We start from the raw sequence: 21,653 nt of genomic DNA, 5'->3' as shown, positions 1-21,653 counted from the left end.
TTCTGCACTGTCCACTGTGTGGACTGAACTTAAACCACTTGGGAATGAATGCAGAGAATGAAGAGTCCCATGAGGATAGAAGAACAAGTGTGCAAGTGTGCTGTGTGTGTAAACCTGTTTCAGTCTCTTGACTTCATGTTCCATTTCAATCTCTCTGGTCCTGGCATTGTACTCGTACAGCCCCTTGCCCTGTCCTGGATGCTCCATCTCCATCTTAAATAACTGCAGATACTCCAGCTCCCGGCGGAGGTCATCAATTAACTGCAGATCAAAGATACCATTCAATGGAACTCTTAAACATTTTCCAAGCAATCATTCTGTTATCTAGAGTGCTCACCTCCTGCATGGCCTCTTTTTCCTTCTGAAACTCATGACGGTTATGCCAGAGCTTGTCCATTATCTTCCGGTAGAGGTCCATCTCATCTTTCAACCTCAGACTAGTGTCCTCCAGTTTGTCTGTCATTCTCTGCTTCTCCTGCAGAGGAAATAGATGAAGGTGGGAAGCAATTTGCCACTTCCATTACTCTCATTTAAATTCTTTTTAAACAAACACACCGAGTTAAAGAAAAAAATCGTTTTTGTAGTTTTGGCCAATATTTCTATTACTTACAGTGATAATTCGGGGATTTGGAAAGGGGCTTTATCATATATTTATCTATGGTCAGCGTATTATATACAGTAGATGGCAGTCGGTGGGCTCCCTGTTTGCAGAAACAGATTGGACTCGCACCCCAAAGCTTAGCAATGCACTGCTGTATAGGGGGATGGATGTTAAAACATATTTTAGGCACTTAAAAAAGGCCTTCCTAAAAAAAAAAAAATGAAATCAGTCTAAGAGGATGTGGTATTGAGAGTTTTTTCACTGCTTTACCTCTCCGTCACACAGTCATTTCCTTTGGCAATATATTTTTGTCAACTGTATAACAACGGTATTCCTACACAGAGGCCCAACTGTGCCATGCATGGAATTATGCTGCCAGGCAGCTGTTTAAATTTTTTTTAAAAAACTGAGCGATTATGACATCAACGGTGAACTGGCATTTACTCTGGAAACAAAGGGATACTTTAACCAACTGGAGCACAGAGAACAACTTTTGTGGAGGTAGAGTGAACGGGTCAATAAAGAGACAGATGGGCTAAACTTCTGTGGACATTGTGGGAGCACAAGCTCACTGTGGACTGTAAACACAGTGAGCTGCTGCTGCCTGGACTTGGTAACAACACAACTCCAGGATGTTTCTGAATCAGAAGACATCAGCACTTTACACTTTACTGGTTGTTTCATGTATTTGTTGGTAATTTGTCTAATTTGACCTGATGGTTGCGTACTGCAGTGCTCTCCTGTCTGTTGTTTATTTGGCGATGGATTCATATAATCCTCTACAGAGAAATGTTCAGTGCAAACACAGAGCCGTCTCAGTCTTGCAGGTCAAGTGTTGATGTCTTTATTCAGTGTAACTGGCCACAGCAGTTTTCATTTATTTTCTAAACAGCCCGGAAAAAGCATGAGCACGTGAAATCTTCAGAAAAGTTAAGTTTTGTTACAGTCAGCTCACATAACAGTCAATAACAGCACTTTCTGACCCAAACTGCTGACCAGCAGCATAATACAATTCACTGCTCAGTCTTACCAAAGTTAGGGGGTCGAGAAAATGTAACACCAAAGGAGAAGGCCACGTGATGGCGAGGTAAAATGGAGAAAACACTCCCAATACAGCATCCACTTAAACCTATGTTAATATTTTAGGTAGGCCTTTACTGAAGTGGCTAGAATGTGTTTAGCTATCTACCCCCCATACAGCAGCGCTATGCTGAGCTGTGGGGTGCAAGTACCGTCAGTTTCTGCAAACAGGGAGTGCACTGAATGCCAACTACTGTATGTAATACACTGAGTATACACAAGTATCTCATACAGCCTTCAATGATAACACTGCACTCACACAGTAATTACTGAGATCAAAGAGCACAGTTGCATGGCTAAACAATGCTGATTCAGCATTCACACCATTGTTACTGGAATCTTTATTGCGTGAAGGCTAATTCTGCTTTTATACTATTGAGATCCAAGTCTTTATCATTTTGTGAATCCTGATTTAGCATACACAATTTATACATCAAAAGAGATATTTTGGTCTTCTCTTAGACAATGTGCCCATTAAAGCATCACTGATGACATCACCCACTCTAACTCCCATCTCCCTCAACACTCTTACTCAAAATTTCTGTCTTAAACTTTTGTAATGCCCACAACTTTCACTCCTCATACAAAATATCCAAAACTTGCTTTAGTCATTAATTGAAGGTAAGTCTACAAAACTGCCAGCCACTGTCCTCTCAGCAAAATAGTCTAGACTAGCGTGTTTTAAAGCAGGTCAATCACCTGCAGACATTCTTGTCTTTAAGAGGCTGTACCAGGCTGAGTTTTAAAGCCAGAGTGATGATACTGGTATCATTGAGGAATCCAATGGAACCATGTCATGATAGCTTCTCAGGAAGATGTAACATTGCAAAGTTAGGCTAAAAAATGGCATGGCAATTTCACAAGGGTCTCTTGACCTGTGACCTTAAGATATCTGAATAAAAATGGATTCTGTGGGTACCCAAAAGTCTCCTCTTTACAGACATGCCCACTTTATGCTAGTCCCATGCATTTTTTTTGTGTAATTTCATTCCTAATCAGAACTATGTGATAAGAATTGCTTTACCTTGTTCATATGGACTTCATAACTGCTTTGAAATTAAAAAAAAATCCAACTGAAAACATGATTAAAAAAATCAACAAATCAGAATGAAATATTGGAATTCTGCAATAAATTAACATTAACACTGGTAACTGTTTTGTCAAAGCATTAATTCTCTGCAGGCTGCGATATGCTTATATCACAGCTAGGAGGGTTTTCAGCCCTCTATGAACAACACCCTCATCTGTGATATAGTCCCAACAAACTGGACTTTCTTCTGGCTTTTGTTTCAAGCCTGTCCGATTGTCTAATTGTTTGGGTTTTTGGTAATGTTGCTGAATTCCCAGATCTCACCAAATAAACTTGGTAACTACAATGATGTTATTACTACTCAGTGTAGTAACACTAATGTTGGCCCAAACTACACAAAATAATAAACTGAATCATCTGTCTGGTAATCACACTCACCTGGTCCAGTTTCTCAGTCTGAGACTTGAGTCTGCACACATTTAATTTCAGCTCTCCATTCTCTTCCTCCAACAGCTGTACCCTGGGCACGCACACACACACGCACGCACGCACACACACACACACACGCGAGCACACACACACACACACACACACACACACACACAGAGTGCTTCAGTATGCCACAGAGCCAGAACATGCAACATGTACTTCACATCTTAGTCATGATCATTTTTACAGAATGAATGATCAAAGTGGCGATACCATGTTACACAGTGTGTAACAGATTAACATGTGCTAAGTGCTGTAGATCCTGGATCAGTTTGTGACCTGTAAAGATGCTGCTTGCAGCTTGAAATCACAAAAATGCAATAAAAATAAGCTCATATAGTTAAAACTTTACCATTTTTTAAAAAAATATCATCACCTTGGCAAACCAGCTAGCCAGTATGACCCTGTCAAAGTAGCAAGAAATGAAAATAATTTGTTGGATTGTATGGAGTGACTTTTCAAGACTCTTGAAGGCAAGTCCAAGAATCATATGCCTATTCATTCTGTGCTGTTCTGTGATGGCTATGGGCAGTGTGGACAGTTTTGTGCAGACTAATTATATAAGGTATCAGTGCTTCTGTTTATGACCTAGAGCCAGACTCAAAGTCTGTACCAGCATCTCTTTGGGTTTGGATTATGGTGGAATATTGTTTATGAGTTTACCTATTGCAGAGCAGGTCTATCTTTGTGTTTCTGTCCCTATCCATCTTGCTGTAGGCCTCCCGGTGCCTCTTTGACTCCTCCTCCAGACTCTGATCTGCCTTTGCCTCTGCATCCTTCACCTGCTCCTCCAACTCGTGCACCCTGTGATGCAAACACAAACAGTGTAAAAATAAAACAATATTTCATGCAACAGAAACTAGGGATGAACAGACTCAGTACTGCTTTTGGGCTGGTATAAATACTGGGGCTGATCGATTCAGCTCTGTTTATGTCTAATTACACGCAGGCGTGCAACGTCATGCACTGGACTGCATAGCTGAGAAGGCAAACAATAAACACGCAAGCTGTTTTGAGGCATCTCAAATTAATTGTTACATTTTGTTTTGACAAAATTGGTAAAGCAATATTGAAGTCGAGTCTGATATTGCCTCACACATAAACAAATGATTCCAGTCACTTCCCCACAGTAAGGCATACAGCTTCATAATTTAAGATAGGCATCTGAATGGTACTTGGTATTGGCTGACATCCAAAGCCCAGGTATCGGTCACTAGGACTGAAAAAGTGGGATTTGTGCATCTATAGTGGAAACATGCAGTATTTTTACAATGTGGCAATACAGCTACCATCAGACACAGTATGATTCCAGATGAGGTTATGTAAACCTACAGAGCAAAGCATTAGACATAATATTGTATCCTCACTCTTACAAAACAGAGTAATATCACATGTAAAACACTATCTATGTGATATATTTACATGCAGGCACACATGGTTTCTAAGTGGTTAAAGAATAATGTGGTTTTTGAATATTTCACACATGAAATTTCCTATTTAGCATGTAAAGCGTGAATATCGTGCATTAGTTGTGCCAGAGTAAATCTGACTCATTTTAATGAATAAAAAGGATCTGGTGTTTGTGTTTCCCCACCTGTGTACAAGTTGTGTGTTCTCCTGTTTGAGTTTCGACTTGAGGTCACCGTTGGCCAGACTGTCACTTTCTAATTCTGTCACCTTCTTCTCCAGATAACTGACCTGAGGAAGACAACGAGGCCTCAGGAGGAGAAAGGCACCTGGTGTTTTTTATACTTTGTACTATAGGCATTCCTACTATCTGAACACACACACACACACACACACACACACACGTGCGCGCACACACACAAAATACTCATCTAATATGTGTTTGTATTCTTATTTTGTTGCGGCTAAAAGCTTTGGTAGGATTAATAAACCGTTAAGGAGCACAAAATGAGTGCTAAAATAATAGAATACTTAAGTCTACCTATAATACTAAAATATTAAAAACTAACATGCTTACTAAAAAAATAAAGTATACATATAATAAAACTAAAATATTTGAATACTTAAGTGTACTTATAAAATTAGACAGAATTCTAGTTCACTTATCATACTAAAATAATCCACTGATGTGTACTTGTAACTAAAAAACTAGAATTATCGCCTTGTGGTTGTACGCCTCTTTGAACCAGTCAAGTTGCAGTTACAGTTTACATCCATGTCTGTCCAGACTCATATGTAGCCATGACAGTAGATAATGCTTCGGATATGGATGTTCTAAAACATTGTTGCATCACGCACATCTTAAACTCAGCAGCACAGAAGAGCTATACAAACTCTGCAGTTTTAAGATGAGCACCCAAGAGTAGTGTCAACAATTCTGTATCTGACCAAATGTTACTGAGTTATGTCACTGAGTGAAAGCCAGATACGTGTTTTTTAAGATCATAATGATGTCAAAGTGAAGCTAACCCTTAAACTTTTGGACATAAAAAGCCACCTCACGATCATGGTCAAGTTATCTTTATTTTTTTCATTTCATTTCATGTCTTGTGTTTCCTGTTTGTTTTACTTTGAAATCAATAACCCTGTCTCTTTTTAAGGTGTGTTCCTGTCTGCCCTGCCCCTGTCTTGTCACACCTGCCTCCTGATTGTTCATCCCCACCTGTTTCCCATCACCCACATTATCTCTTGTATTTAACCTCATGTCTCTCACTGTCTCATCGCCAGTTCATTGTACCTCATAGTCATGTTCCAGCATTCTTTTGTATTCAAAGCCTTCTCGTATTGACCTCAATAGTTTTTTGACTCTGCTTTGACGCTGCTCATGTTTTGGATACCTCTGCCTGTGTTGATTGTTTTGCTGTGATTTTTGCCTTTGAGGAATGGTCTCGTGTGTCCTGCATTTGAGTTCCTCTTTTGGTTACTTGTTCATGACACCATCACTATATAATTTTTTTCTTTTAGACATTTTTACATGAAATTTAGACATAATAATCATGGCCAAAAACATGTTTTATGAGGTCACAGTTTACAGGTGGCTGTGGCTCAGAGGTTCCCCGGCTCCTCCAGGCAACATGTCGCAGTATCCTTGGGCAAGATACTGAACCCCCAAAATGCTCCCGATGCTGCGTCGTCGGAGTGCGAGTGCGTGTGAGTGGTTACTAAGTAGCAGGTGGCACCATAAACGGTAGCCTCGGCCACCAGTGTGCGAATGTGTGTGTAAATGGGTTGAATGTGACATGTAGTGTGAAAGCGCTTTGAGTGGTCAAAAAGACTAGGAAAGTGCTATACAAGTACAGTCCATTTACCATTTACCATTTACAGCGGCCTTGAGCTTTGACCACTAAATTAGTTCATACTTGAATCTAGGTGGATGTTTGTGCCAAATTTGGGGAAATTCCCTTAAGGCCTTTCAGAAATATTCAGTTTACAAACATGAGATGGAAACAAGCTCACAATAACCTTAACCTTTGACCGGCAAAATGATTTTGTTCATTGTTGAGTCCAAGTGGATGTTTTTGCCGAATTTGAAGAAATAACCCTCAAGGTGTTATTGAGATATCGGTTCACGTTAATGAGACAGATATGGTCACAGTGACCTTAACATTTGACCACCAAAATCTAATCAGTCATTGTTGAGTTCAAGTGTACAATTGTGCACTTGCAATACTAAAACTTGAAAATACTAAAGCGTACTTTCAGGGTACAGCTAATACTAAAGTATTAGAATACTTAAGAGTACTATGAGAGTTTGATTCCCTGACATGCCTCGAGCTTTTCTGTTTGTTTTCATATTGGTAAAAAGACAATAGAGATGGAGGATGAGGAAAGAGACCAAAGACACTGGAGAGGCATCAAGAACTTGTGCCCAGACAGAGGGAAGTCCCTGTGGACGGTGTGGTAACATGTTATTTTTTCTACGAGTTATAATGAGTGCATCACTGACAGAAAAACTATAGTCCGAAGACTGCAATAATAAGTCAAAGTAAGAGTGGCTTTTAGCATGTGAGGACCTCAAGTGGTTGTTGTAAATGATCCTTTAACCATCTAGTGGTTGTTGGTTTTGTGTTGAATAGAAATAAGTTATTTTTATTTATTATGTTTTCGTTTATATTTTAAATCTAACCATATGATAAACTCACCCATCAAAAATATAGCAGTTACATCACATTTGATACCATGTGACTTATCTGATTGAAGAATCTGAAAACATAAATGGCACTTGTTGGGGCATAAAACCAGTGATCTGTTGATTTATATAAATCAACACTTGATAGTCTACCAATGGCACAGCAGTTCTATGAACTTCTGAAAGTAAAATAAGCCACTATAAAGCTATATAAAGATGGGGAAAAATACTGTGATTTCTTGTGAAAGGGCCAGATTTTTTAAAAAATACCATGACCACTACATTGTAACCACTACTACAACTATTACCTGACAGGTGAACCTGAAACAAAAAGACCTTAATGACTGGGCTAATCATATGAACCGACTTTTATACAAATGTACAATAACTTAAATATTTGTGTGCATGTGTGTGTATGTTTGTACTTTTTCTGTGATGTCTAGGTCACAGGAGTCGATGCTGTCTGTGAACAGATCCTCAGTGCTGCTGCCCTGACTGGACCCAAACACACTGTGGTTGGCCTGAAACAACTGCCTGCATGAAGGAGAGGACACATTACAAATCAACAGCACAGGGGATCCATTATTAGCCACTCTACGTGACAATGATCACATATGATTACAACAGCTGAATGCTGAACCCATCATTGAGATTTGTTACAAGTGAATGACCACTTGTCCTTCTTTGCAAATGCAGATTCTCTGCAGTATTTTTATTCAAAGGTCATTAGTAGAAAGGTCAGGTCACTCACCGTCCAAATGCTGTGCTGGAAATCTTTCTGTTAGGGCTGAAACACAAGAGAGAGACTAAATCACAATTGAGTTAGGGTGCAGAGTATGGCACTAGTATGTACCTGTTAGTTTGTAGAATATAAAGTAGGATACTAATGTGTACTTATTAGGGTGTAAGGAAAAAAAGAACACTAGCATGTACCTTTTAGGGTATTATATATAGAAGGGCAATAGTCTGTAACTATAGAAGCATACTAATGTGTACTGGTTAAGGTATAGGGTAAATAGAATAGCACTATTGCATACCTGTCAGTGTGAAGAGAACGTGTTCTTGTTAGGATGCAGGTTATGAAAAAAAACATTTTATACCTTTTAGGGTGGGTGGTATACAGAAGGGAGCTAGTGTGTACCTGTTAGGATACTTATATTCCCACCAAAATTAGTGTGTGCACGCAGGATGTTTAAACATGGGTAAACCCCCTAAATATGAATGACTAGTTGTATTCCCAATGCCACTGAACTCACCTCTGGAGAGTGTCGGTCAGCTAGCGTGTGTGTTGTTTTTTTTTTAAGTGTATCCGCGCAGTACACAACAGCAGCAGGAACAGAGGTCTTTCAACACTTTTCAGTGTTTTCTTCTCTTTAAATATCTCTTGCCTGTTCAGTCTCTCTTTCAAACTAGGTGCAGACTAATTTGGAACAATGTGTTAGCACAGCTTTGGTGAACACAGACAGTAATTAGTGACAGCGTGTCATTGTGTCTCACCGGTTTAGGAGCTGAATTTACAGTGTTCACTTGGGTGTTGTGTTCCCATCAAAGCCGATTGGAGCCAGGGGCAATAAAAACCTGTCTACTGCAGAGTCATTTGACCTGGGTGTGAATGCCGATCATACGCATTCCCATTGCATTTAAAAGCCAGATGATAGCGTGTCTTGTGCTGTGGGAATAAGCTTTTTTTTTAGCTTTTTTTTGAGCTGTTGAATATATTATATATTTATATAATATATTATATTATATTATTTAATATTGGTGTGTTAGTGAGTAGCATACATAGAAGCATTCTAATGTGTACCTGTTAGGTTGTAAGTGAAGCGACAAAATTCTGAACTTGTTCGGGTGTAGGGTATGAAAAAGACCACTTGTGTGTACTGGTTAGGCTGTGGGATATGAAAAAGGACACTAGTGTCAACATTTGCCGATTAAGGGTATATTGAAGAGAACTAACGTGTACCTGTTGGAGTGCATTTGGAGTGAGTATCTTTTTATCAAGGTCTTTTTTTATTTCCAAATATGTAAAAAAAAACCAAAATAAATACAACTAAACAAATACAGATTGGACATGAAACATCTGGAAAAAGAAGTTCCTACCCAACCTCCCTCTTCAACCATTTAAAAAAGAAAAGAAAGGAAATAACAACAATAAAACAAAATTCAAAGAATGCCTAATAAGCAATGACAAATAAGTAAATATTACAAATATTAATAATAATAATAGTAATATAAGAATCACTCCATTTTGATAATATAAGCTTTCTGGCCTGCGGAAAGCAAAAGGCAATCAAATTAATACTACACCCACTGAAAGGAGCACCTGCTGGGGCCACACCAAAAAGTAGAGAATAGAGAATAGAGAAGGGTCTATTGTTTTCCCACAAATACTGGAAAAGGCATCTAAGATGGATTGCCAAGAAGATGAATGGACGGACCAAGAAGACGATATACAACTTTTAACTGAATAACAGCATGCCGGAGGCAGACTGAAAGTGAATGAGTGAAGAGTGAATCCTCTGTATAATTTTTTTGCCAGATCTCCTCTGTTATAATTTTGTCCAGGTCTGTTTCCATTTATGTTTGAGAGAGTCCAGGTCTGGCAAGTTATGTGAGTTGAGCAATATATAAAATTTGCTTATAATCTGTCTTATATCTGCTGTATACTTAAACACTGAGTCCAGCAGAGTTGTGGTAGGGCATACAGGTCAACAGTCTGAATTGGACACAACAAAACCTCTGAGTTGTAAATACCCGTAAAAATGTGTTTTATGAATATTGAATTTCTGTGGTAACTGTTCAAAAGTGGCAAACATGTTTTTGATGTATAGATCAGATAGTGTTTTTATTCCATTTCTCAATCAAACATCAAAAGATCTATCCATTACTGACAGGGTAAACATGATTTTTTGTCACTGGTGGAGCATGTGAGAGTTAGATTAGATTAGTTAGATTAAATGACCATCTAAATTAGTTCCAGATTTTAACAGAATGAATAACACTGGATTTGAGGAGAAGCTAGAGATTGGCTGTTTATATGGTAATTTAGAACAAAGTAAAGCTACTGGGGAGGTAGATCCAATGGATAGTACTTCCAATAGTGTCCACTTGGGACTGATAACATCACTCCTCCTCCAATACAACAATGCCCCTATATTGGCTGCTCAGTAGTAGTACATAAAGTTTGTAAATGCCATGCCACCCAATGCATGAGACATCTGTACCTGTTAGGGTGTAGGGTAAGAAAAGGACAGGATTGTGTACCTGTTACATTGTAGGGTACATGGAGGCATACAAACATGTACTTGTTAGGATGTAGTGTATAAAAAGGATTTGTGCCTGTTGTAAATGAAAACTTTGCCACACTTATCACAAACTCCAGATTCTTATCTTCTTTGTTAATAACAATTTTGAAGTTAATCCAAATGTAGGAAGGATTTTCTTTGCTTTCCTTTTGTTTTGTAAACTCCAGCTTTGATTCAACTTCTCCAACTACTCCTGAGAATGGAAAATGGTGTGTACTTATTAGATGTAGGGTATGAAAAATTATACTAGTGTGTAACTGTCAGGGTGCTAAGCATAAAAAATAATGTGTACCTATTTATGTGTAAGGTACATATAAGCATACTCGTGTACTTGTTAAGGTGAAGGATGAAAAAAAGGACACTAGCATGTGCTTGTTAGGATACAAGGTATGAAAAAGGAAAATCGTATATACTTGTTAGAATGCAGGGTGTAAAAAGGATACTAGTATGTACTTGATAAGGTATATGGTATAAAAACAACACAAGTGTTTACTTAAGATAGAAGGTATAAAAAAGACACTACTGTGTACTGCAAGGGAAAGGACACTAGTATGTACTTGTTAAGATGCAAGGTATGAAAAAAGAACACTAGTTTGTACTTATTAAGGTGAATGACAAAAATACACTAGTATGTACTTCTTAGGCTGCAGGGTATGAAAAATGACACTGGAATGTTCTTGTTAGGTTGCAGGATCTGAAAAGCAATATCTTTGTTAAGATGCTGGTTGTGAAAAAAGGACACTAGTATGTACTTGGTTGGATGCAGGGTGTAAAAAAAGGACACGTATATATTTGTTAGGATGCATATTGTGATAAAAGGACACTGATATGTACTTGTTATGATACAGGGTATGAAAAAAGGAAACTTAAATATAATTGTTAGGGTTTAGGGTGTGAAGAAAGGACTGCAATTTGTACCTGGTAGCATGCAGGGTATGAAAAAGGACAATAATGTGTACTTGTTAGGATACAGGCTGTAAAAAAAGGTCACTAGAATGTACTTGTTAGTGCTTGTTAGGATACAGAACTCAAGAGAGTTCATTGATGTCATCAGTGACATTGATTGTGGTGTCCTGGAACTTGCTGAAGCCATAATGTAGTGCAAAATGCAGGGCAGCTTCTGACAGGCCTGACCATTTCTAGACCTCTCACATAACTGGCAACATGCGCAGAGCCCTGCAAAGCCCACTCAAAACAGGGGTAGTTGCTCAGCATGTGGTCTTGCTGCTTGCAGCTTTCTGAAGAACTATTTATCCAAACAATTTCACAGTGGACACTGTACTTCTTTGGTTCCTGAGCAACACATCTGGGCCCCAAATAGTAAGTATGACTGCACCCAAAGCACTTAAAAATATTTAACTCAACAACACACGACTTACTGTGTACTTCTACTTCTGCTTCAGAAGAAAAAACGCTGATTATGTTATTATAACCTCAGATTCGATGAGTACAGGCGTAGCCCTCTAAGAGCTGTTGCTATTGGGATAAGGGCGGTGCATGATGTGGTGATTGCTTCACTGGACCACCAGATTCCACAAGCACTAACACACCAGCTCACAAGCGCCAAAAAGGTCAAGTTACAAATGGCTATGCCATGGCACTCTCTGCAGATGACATTTACAGCACCTGCATGCACTTCATCCACAGAGTACATTAGCTGCAAGGGCAATAGGGATGGTTACCACACACTGTGGTGGTCCTGAAGCCTGCGTACACAGAGCAAAAGTCTAGACACATGGCAGCCTTTTAAGTAATCAGTATGTGTGCATAATGAGCCCTCCACTCTCCCGAATATTTCTCACAACACGTGAGTAAATGTGGGATTCATCCTCTACTCGTTCAGAGAGGAACCCCCTCATGACATCAGATTGGCAGTTTGGTTCTTTTTGCCTGGGATGTACACTGCTCTGATGAAGTGCAAATTCATGTGAGCCCACAGCAGGAGGTTTCTGGAAATTTCTAGCAGCTGAGCTGAGCGAACACCGCCCTGGCAATTTATGTATGCTGCAGCTGTCTTGTTGTCTGTTCTCATGACTACATGCTTGTCCCTCAGTAGCGGAGCGAAGGGTTTTAACACTTTCAATACTATGGACAACTTTAGGCAGTTTATGTGGAGAGATGGAGGCTCCAGCCATTTCCCTCCCACAACTTGAGACTGACACATTCCTCCCCACCCAAAGAGGACGTGTCTCTGTATACTGAAACATGTGACGTAACTCTCCTGAGGGGAACCCCCGCTGACAGAACGCCAGCCAGTCATGTAGTCGTCCCCCAGGGGGACCACTACATGACTGGCTAACACCATGCCCAAGAGACGCATCACAGACAGAGTCATCACTACTTTGTGAGGCTTGATGTGCAACAGGAGAGAGCATACCTTGCATGTGTAATGAATCAAGACACACCCCCAGATCAATTATGGACTAGGAGGGAAAGGAGAGCTCTTTCGCCAGTTTATGGCAAAACCCAGCCTTGACTGGTGTTCCACAAGTTGCACCATGTGGATTGCTGCGTCTGTCTCTCTGGACACCGCCATTACAATCAGGGCATCCAGGTAAAACAACACTCTGAAGCCTATGTCTGCAGAGCTCCTGTGAACTGGACGTTATGTGGAGATTACAAGCTCACTGTGAATACTGTGTCCTCACTAGAACAATATCCAATACCCCGAGAAGAGGATCTGTTTGCAGCACTTGCAAAGGGAAAAATGTTTGGATATGAGTCATGTTTATCAGCAAATACTCGAAGGTGACTAGATACTCAATATTCGAAAGGACCATGGAGGGCCTGTCAAGCACGATCCTGGTTAACTTCTACAAAGGAGCAATAGAAAGCATACTGACTGGAAACATCATGAAATGGCATGTTTCGTGCACAGCCCAGGACAGGAAGGCTCTACAGCAGGTGATTAAAGCTGCCTAGAATATCACTGGTTCCCATCTCCAGGGAGTCAGTGACCTCGGTGAACTCGCCAGTGCTTCTCCTTCTCAGGCAGGAGTACACAACAGGGGCACGAGGCCCGAGGAGTGAGGGCTGGACCAACATATTGCAGGCTGAGAAACGTTTCACAGCGAGCGTGGAGGTCATAGTCCGTGATGTAGCCAGCATGGCAGGATGGACAGAGGCGAACCCCTCCAGCGGTACATTCTCCTTTCTTCATCTTCACTCCTTGGAATCACTGCGAAAGCGCTAAAGAAAAAGTGGGGAGCAGAAATCAGGTCACGCAGTTTTCTTATACTGCAGCTGTGGACCTGAGTGAGGCGTATGCATGGCACAATGGCGCGAAAGAAAATCTTCACGACTGCGCATGCACGTGGGGATAAACCCAAAAGCGACAGCTCTTAGAGGGCGGAGCCTATACAAAACAGAACATTATTGCCCATTACATTTACCTGACAGACATGTTAGTGGTCATTTTGCAGATTTTGATTTTACTCATAAAATATAACACTTAAACTATGATACATTAGTCAGTCAGTCAGTCATTTTCTTTAACCGCTTGTCCTCGTAAGGGTCGCGGGGGGGCTGGAGCCAATCCCAGCTGTCATCGGGCGGAAGGCGGGGTACACACTGGACAGTTCGCCAGACCATCGCAGGGCTGACACATATACACAGACAACCGTACACACTCACAATCACACCTAAGGGGAATTTAGAGTCACCAATCAACCTGAGCTGCATGTTTTTGGACTGTGGGATGAAGCTGGAGACCCCGGAGAGAACCCACGCAGACACGGGGAGAACATGCAAACTCTGCACAGAAGGGCCCCCGCCTGGACCGAACCCTGTTCCAACCGGGAATTGAACCAGGGACCTTCTTGCTGTGAGGCAACAGTGCCACAAAGCCACTGTGCCGCCCATGATACATTATTATTTATTTAATTATCCAGCATTATATTAGAGCTGAAAGCTTCAACAAGAGCAAACGTTCAGTAAATTTAGTTACATTGTGAAGATAATGCCTCTCTTTCACATTTCAACGGAAGTACACATTTGAAAACAGGACTTTAACTAGACTGCACGACTCTTCCTAAATTGCGAATCAAGATTTTTCTCCCTACACATCTGTGATGCTTGCTGTTCAGACAGGGCTTTAAACAGGCCATATTAACATAACAAATCCTATCAAAGTGCTGGAAGTCTTTTGTAACAAAAAGCAAAGCCTCTCTTTTCATCTCTTAGTTTTGAACATTAAAGTGATGAACTTAAATGATGCTGAATATAAAAAATAGAATGTAAAGTTAATATAAATAGCATACAAAGACCATTACACATATGATGTGCTTGTCTTGAGATAAAGAGGATTTATAGTTGTGCGTAGGCCCTATGCAGAGCTTATGTGGCCTACACCATTGTGACCTGTGCGGTAGTGTATCTGTGTCATCAATACCCAAATCGCTATATCCACTTTACCCACCTAATGTAAGTGATCATCAGGTCTCTTCTATAGTGGAATTAACATCATTAATATCTGCTGATACTGATGACGTTCCAAAATTATCATGCATCCCTTAACAACTCCAAACACAAATACACAAATCTGCTTCATTATGACTCAGAAGATTCACAGACTCAAGACTTGTCTTTTGCTGAACATGTTTTCTCCACAAATACAAAATGCTAACGTAATTAGCACAAGCCTTTGGCATTTTAAATTGTATAAATTAGCCTAGCAGCTAGAGGAGATTTAAGCAACTGTAAAACAATGGAAGTTTAATTTCCTATACATTCTTCACAATAAACATTGCATGTTTTTTTTGTTGTTGTTATTTAATAGCTTTTATTATGAAGCGGCTAAAACAGGAAATATTGGTTTCTAATTTGCAGAGACTTAACACCACAGACTTTAACCACAGACTTAACTGTACAAATTCACAGGGAAATAGGACTGAGTGACTCATTGTTATTTAGAGATAAGATCGCATAGATGTGTAAACTGAGATCCTGATTTTTTATTTATTTATTTTTGTTTGATTAATCAAGCAACCCTACTGTGTGGTAGTAATAGTTTTAGAATAAATAGTTAATAGTTTTACTTAGAAAACATTTTTGGAGGGCTTCTTCCACTGACACTATCAACATTCCCAGTTAGAGAAAAAGTAAAAAATAAAAGCGAGATCAAAATCACTAAATCTACCCCTGAAATATGTCTTCTTCAATTCCACTGGCGTATTAGCCACTTGCTTTGACTGAACTGCTGCAGCAACAGAAGGTATCTTCCCTTCCAAACACCTCCGTTTGGTCCTTTCAGCCTTTTTATGCTCCTGTCTTCATGTGTTGTGTGTATTACCTGTTGGCCTTAAGGTTTCGAAGTCGAGCCTCCAGGTCATTGAGCAGATTGACTTTCTTGCAACACTGAGAGCAGTATATGTCCAGCAGCTCACTGTTATACAGCTGCCTCATCTTCTGAGGAGTCTGCCCAGCACTGCGAATGCAAAGAATGCATTAATATGAAGATGAAAAATGTAGGACTTTGCTAAAACTATAAATAGATATAAATAACAAACGAGAGTAAGTACAGTTGGTGGCAACAATAAATATGCTAATACTGATCCAGAAAGATTGTTTTATTCTTTTCTTATTATAAAAAGCTTGAATTGCAGTTAATTTTGCAATATCTGGATCATATATCAGTGGCATTGAAACAGTTCAACAGAGGCTTTCTTTGACCCTTATCACAGCAAGCATTTTAAAAATACTTTTACCCTTTAACAGGAACACTAAGAAATACAGTTGCAAAAACATATTTATTAATAAAATTGTGTCCTTGACCCCACATTTGGCAACTTTTTTTAGATAACCGATCCAAGCAGTGGATATGCAACTCAGTCAGCTTGTTCACTTGCCAAGTTAGGGTACATGAGCTAATACATATTAGGCATCAGTGGATTCTTCTCATTTGTGTAACCAAAGTTGCACTTTTTTCATATGAAAACATCACACATTGTAGAGTATGTTCACAAAATGCATCAATTTAAGAAAAAAAATCCTTTAATAATGTCTTTTAAAAATTGCAATAGTTAATGTAATGTAGAAGAAATCTAATACTGACAATGTGAAGTTGGAAGCTACTGGTTTGTTTCCACAAAGCATAGGAATATGTGCCTGTAATTAGGGCTGTGCATTATGATAAAATGCATTGTCTGACAATAAAAAAGCATCTATCATTTCACATTATGCCATATTGTTTATTTTGTTTATGTCGTCAGTCCGCGTGGCCGAGGGGGAGCTGGAAAGCGATACTGAACGTGGGAATTCAACACAAGACACACCGCCCGGCCTGCTCAGAGCCAAAGTCAGACACAGAACTAGGGGTGAGTGAATATACAAATATACTCGTTGCATCTTGGCTTGTTCCACATTGATGTATGAAAAGACTTTATCACGAACATAGAGTATACATTGTCTAGTTTCTTTAGCCACCGACATGAGACTTGCTTCAGTGTTTCCCTCTCTCCCCTAAGGCTTTATGCCTCCCACAGGCAGACACATACAAAGCAGTGCTTTTGCAGGGCTCCAGACTGTGACTATTTATGGTCACATTTTACAACCATGAACCACTACTGTGACTTGCAAATACTCTAAATGTATGAAGTTGAGAGGCTGTTAGTTTGTGTCCAGCTAACAGAAAATAAATCATCAGGTTTGATCTGTTTTAATGATAGGTAGTGAATTATGGAGTCATAACATCTTGCACAGACTTGGTCTGAACCTGGCATAACAACTGAGCAACTTCATTGCTAGCTAGCCAAATGATCACATAACTCTGCTATTTGGTGTCATTGAACCTTACTATTTTTTTGTCAGCTCATGGCAATATTTGGCTAGTTCCTTTTTTGCTGTAACAGCAATATTTCTGATACACTTTTTTTTTGGCAGGCCTTTTTTTAAGTTTTGCTGTCAACCCCCGTCCACAGCAATGCATAATTGAGTTTGTGGGGTGGTTGTCCCATCTGTTTCGGCAAAGGGGAAGCACACAGACTGCCATCTACTATATGCATTACATTGACAATATAATAAGTATCTTACTTCAAAAAATTGAAGTATCCCCTTAATCCAGGGTCATAACATTTTGGGGGCTCATCCATGATGGTTTTGAAAATTTGACTAAAATGGTGTTTGTGTGCCGGAGTACTCTCCTCAACTGCTTTTGGCCTGGTATGAGAGCAATCTGTCTTTTGAGTGGTTAGGAGTTCATTCTGTTTAGATAATCAAAGGGTGGACCAGCTAAACTACCTCAGTTTTTCAGCCCACTAATTTATTATTTTGCCTTTCTTGATTTGGAGTAAACCTGGGTGGAGACTACAGTTTCTGGTGCAGGTATGCTTTTCTGGGCTTTTGGTTTTTGTTCTAGGCTAATAGCTCACCTGCTCTCTGCTGAAGGAAAGGGCCCAAATCAAGGTGAGCTGCTGGGGGCTTGCTCACACAACACAGAACCGGCTCCAATCAGTCAACAGTCTAGTTATAGTAATAGTAATATTCATAGTTAAGAGTAGAGTTCTTATGGCTAAGAAAGAGCCCCCCCCACCCCCACCACCCCCGATGCCACAGTGGAACTAAATTCAGGGACTTGGCATTCAAGAAAAAAACGCTTGCTGCCTGCCTGCTTGCTCATTCAATCGCTACTTGAATACAAGGAGATGTTGTTCAAGCATGACAATGCACTCAAGAGCTGGAAATTGCTCAGATGTCTGGTTGTGCTCACTCTCTCTCTTCTCATATAGGTTTTGATGGCAGGCGCATTAAAATGGTTATTTTGTTGAGAAATATGTTGAAAATATTTCCCTCATTTTAAGCTTGTAGCCATCACATCAGGCTGGCCTAGTGCTGTGGGGACACTTGTGTAGCAGTGTGTTCATTAGAAGGACTCAGAAAGCCTATATCTTCCTGACTTCAGAGCAGAGTTGGAACTACGAATGGCTGAGAGCACTATCATGTGGTCCCGTGAACTAGTTCCAGAGGCATACAGCCAGAGTTTTAGAGATAGCAGTAAGGTTGATAAGCAAACTTATGTTGAGTCTGCCAGTGAGTCACTATTTGATAGGTAGTGCACATCTCCGAGAGCAGAATCCAATGAACAACTGACACCTGAGTCTGCTTGAACAATTTGAGTGCTGTGTACCTGAAGTTGTTGCCACCTATCTCAATGAGCAGAGAGTTGCAAAGATGGATGAGGCTTCTGTCTTAGGAGATGAATTTGTGCCGACTATCTTTGGGAACAAACCTTGTGTAGGGTTCAAGGGTTGGGAGCTTCTCGGGTGTTGCGCTCCCAAAGACTTGTTACTCAGGCTCCTTCCCATCTGTTCCATCTTTTCCACTCTTAAGTCTGGTAGATCAAAACCTGATAACCCTGTTGCCCTGGTCAATAAAGACATCCTGCACTGGTATTGGAAAGTAACTGACAAGTGCAATTCTTCCCCTTTGTTACTGATGGGTTAGTTTGTTTCCCTGTAATGTCCAGAAAAAGGCTTAAGAGATACTGTGTCAAAGCAGTGTATCATTTTAGAAAGTGTGTTGTCATACCTACTTTGGAGCACTTGAGCACTCTATGGCAGCAGACAGGGCAACATTCACGCGCTCATTTAGCTTACTACAATCCCTTGTTTGGAGTTTGATTTACCAAGTTCAAACTGCCATGAGTGCCTTATTCCCACTGCCCCAAAAATCTGCTAACACCTGCTAACGTCTGGCTTTTCAACATAAAAAAAAATTCCAGGTTAAAAATACTGAATATTGAAACATGCTTTGAGTCAGAATCAAGTTTGAAACAGGGTAAGTCATAATGTGTCTGCCAAGAAAAGAGCCTGCTTGGAAAAAAAAAGTGGCACTCCTGTTACGTAATAAAAAATATGCTTCCAGATATGAGAATATGTGATTAGATTAGATTTGATTAGATTAGATTAGATAGGTCTTTATTCGTCCAAAATCTGGAAAATTGTCTTTGGCTTCACAAAAACACAGTGACATTCAGGGTATGTGCCTCTAGCTTGAGCACCAACCTGGAGGGGAGGGACGATCCTAAGTCTGAGAAGCCGTTTGTTCGGGTGTCATCTTCAGGGCAAGGACTGCTGGGAGTAAAATCCACATCCTCGCCTTCACCGTAGTCCTCAAACTGCTCCTCCCCGATGACAGACGCAGACGCGGAGCCAATTGGGTGGCTAGGGTAGCATAACAGGAAGTACAGAAAGGTGGTAAATTAAAAAAAAAAAAGTAGAAGAATGAAATCATACACTCTAAACAAATTTAAAGCCTCTTCTCTTGCAGTGGAAAAGTGACAGTCTTCATACTCCTACTCAGCTCCTGACACTCACCCACTAGTCACTAATTGTTCCTGAGAAAGGCCCAGGTATTGATGTCACTGACCTGTCTTGCTGTGTTGAAGAGTCAGAGCTGTTGGCGTTTTCAGTGCTGCTGTCCATGTCACACTCCCCATCAGCACTACAACCCTTACCATACCCACTGCACTCTGGGTAGGAGCGCGTACACACAATAATGGGAGGGACCAGCTCAGCCTCACCATTCTAGACAGACAAAATGAAACATTAGCATGTCAATAAATGTGCACATACTGCCTACACTCCAGAGAGAGGGACAATGTGATTTAAACACTACCCACTGTCAGTGATTTTCTGTGTAATTGGTATGGCATCATCATACAAAAACAACACAACTTAATCGTACTTGGACTAGAAGGTACCCTCTGTGGTATTTCAGCATACTTTAGTACTTGTAAATGGTAAGATACTGGGATCTATCTTTTTTTTTTTTTTTTTTTTTCTTCCTTTATTTAGAAATTTACATAACAAGATAGGGATAGTTATACAAAACTTGGCTAGGAAATAATCAATCAATGGTGGAAATTAGCAACCAAATATAATCATGAAAACAAAGGAGGAGTCATATTGAAAATCAGATAAGAATAAAAAGAACAAAGGCAAAAGTAAAATAAACAAAAAGAGACACAAAGGAGCAAGGTATTAGGTATTAGAAGAGCAAGGATCGAGAGATAAATGTATATATTTTGTCAGTCTTATGAGTCTTTCTTTTCATCACTTTTAGAGACTTAAAGTAATTGGCAAAGTTACATAAGAACACTGTGAGAGAGGGAAGGCTTCCATTCCATTTACAAGTATGAATATGATATTTACCCATAATAATCACAGGATTAACAATGTCAGAAATGTTCACGTCCAGATTATCCATAAAATAAATAATATCGTTGTAAGTAAATGGGGGTATGTTGTCTATTTTCAAGGATAACCAATTACGGACTTCGGACCAGAACATAGTGACACGGGGACATTCAAAAAATAGATGAACAATAGTTTCAGCCTTAGAAGAGCAAAAGACACATGGATCAACAGCAATTTTAAATCTTCTGTGCAGAAAATCACCGGCAGGGTATATCCTTGACACTATTTTAAAGTGAGTTTCCTTTACTTTGGGAGCAACAGGGCAAGATATATAGAAGGAGAGGGCCTGTCTCTTTAAGGAGATCTCTATATTGTCTTGAATTGAGGATGAATTAAAGTCACCAAAAATTGTTTGTTTAAAAATCAGACTTATCAATTTACTGTTACATTTTCCATCCAACAAATTGACATTTCCAATCTTTAGAGTGGGCAGAAAGGGTGTAACTGAAGAAAACTGCATACTATTGTGTATCAGTTGAATTAAAGGAGTAGGAATTGCTTTGCAAATTTTTTCATATTCTCTTCTTGGAATAACAATATTATATTTTGTGGTGAAGTCCTCATAGGAGTATAGATGTCCGTTTGATTTCAGTAGATCACATACAAACATTAACCCACTATTAAACCAATCAGATTTAAATATGGATTTTTTGTTAATGGTAATGGCCCTGTTATTCCACAGCAAAGAGTTGTGTGGTGAAAAATTATGGGTAAACATCATCTTTCCAAACTGTAGTGCTTGTTTGTGGAAATTTGATAGTTTTACAGGAATTTTTGACACATCAAAATCACATTTCAGCAAGAAATCAATCCCTCCAACCTTATTAAAAATTTTGTTAGGAATGTGGTACCATATAGA

The 21,653-nt window shown here is 39.7% G+C and overlaps 1 protein-coding gene across 2 annotated transcripts in view; it reads right to left on the bottom strand.

The window, feature by feature from the left end:
- Window positions 1-21,653, bottom strand: part of rab11fip4a (RAB11 family interacting protein 4 (class II) a) — a 46,724-nt gene that overhangs the window by 12,337 nt on the left and 12,734 nt on the right. The window contains exons 4-14 of one of the 2 annotated variants that reach the window (XM_088091098.1): window positions 19,965-20,122; window positions 19,601-19,759; window positions 15,892-16,026; window positions 8,334-8,357; window positions 8,048-8,083; window positions 7,722-7,830; window positions 4,795-4,898; window positions 3,864-4,004; window positions 3,150-3,231; window positions 338-475; window positions 115-261 (exon numbers count right to left, since the gene is read on the bottom strand). In XM_088091098.1, the coding sequence (XP_087947224.1) occupies window positions 115-261; window positions 338-475; window positions 3,150-3,231; window positions 3,864-4,004; window positions 4,795-4,898; window positions 7,722-7,830; window positions 8,048-8,083; window positions 8,334-8,357; window positions 15,892-16,026; window positions 19,601-19,759; window positions 19,965-20,122 (1,233 nt within the window). The remainder of the gene's footprint in view (window positions 1-114; window positions 262-337; window positions 476-3,149; window positions 3,232-3,863; window positions 4,005-4,794; window positions 4,899-7,721; window positions 7,831-8,047; window positions 8,084-8,333; window positions 8,358-15,891; window positions 16,027-19,600; window positions 19,760-19,964; window positions 20,123-21,653) is intronic. The other variant, XM_042505509.2, reaches the window with a different exon arrangement.

The sequence above is a fragment of the Plectropomus leopardus genome, chromosome 18 (assembly GCF_026936395.1).
Source record: "Plectropomus leopardus strain MGB_pleo_1.0 chromosome 18, ASM2693639v1, whole genome shotgun sequence".
NCBI lineage: Eukaryota > Metazoa > Chordata > Actinopteri > Perciformes > Serranidae > Plectropomus > Plectropomus leopardus.
Note: the sequence above shows the minus strand (reverse complement) of the source record. Positions and strands in the feature narration are given on the sequence as shown.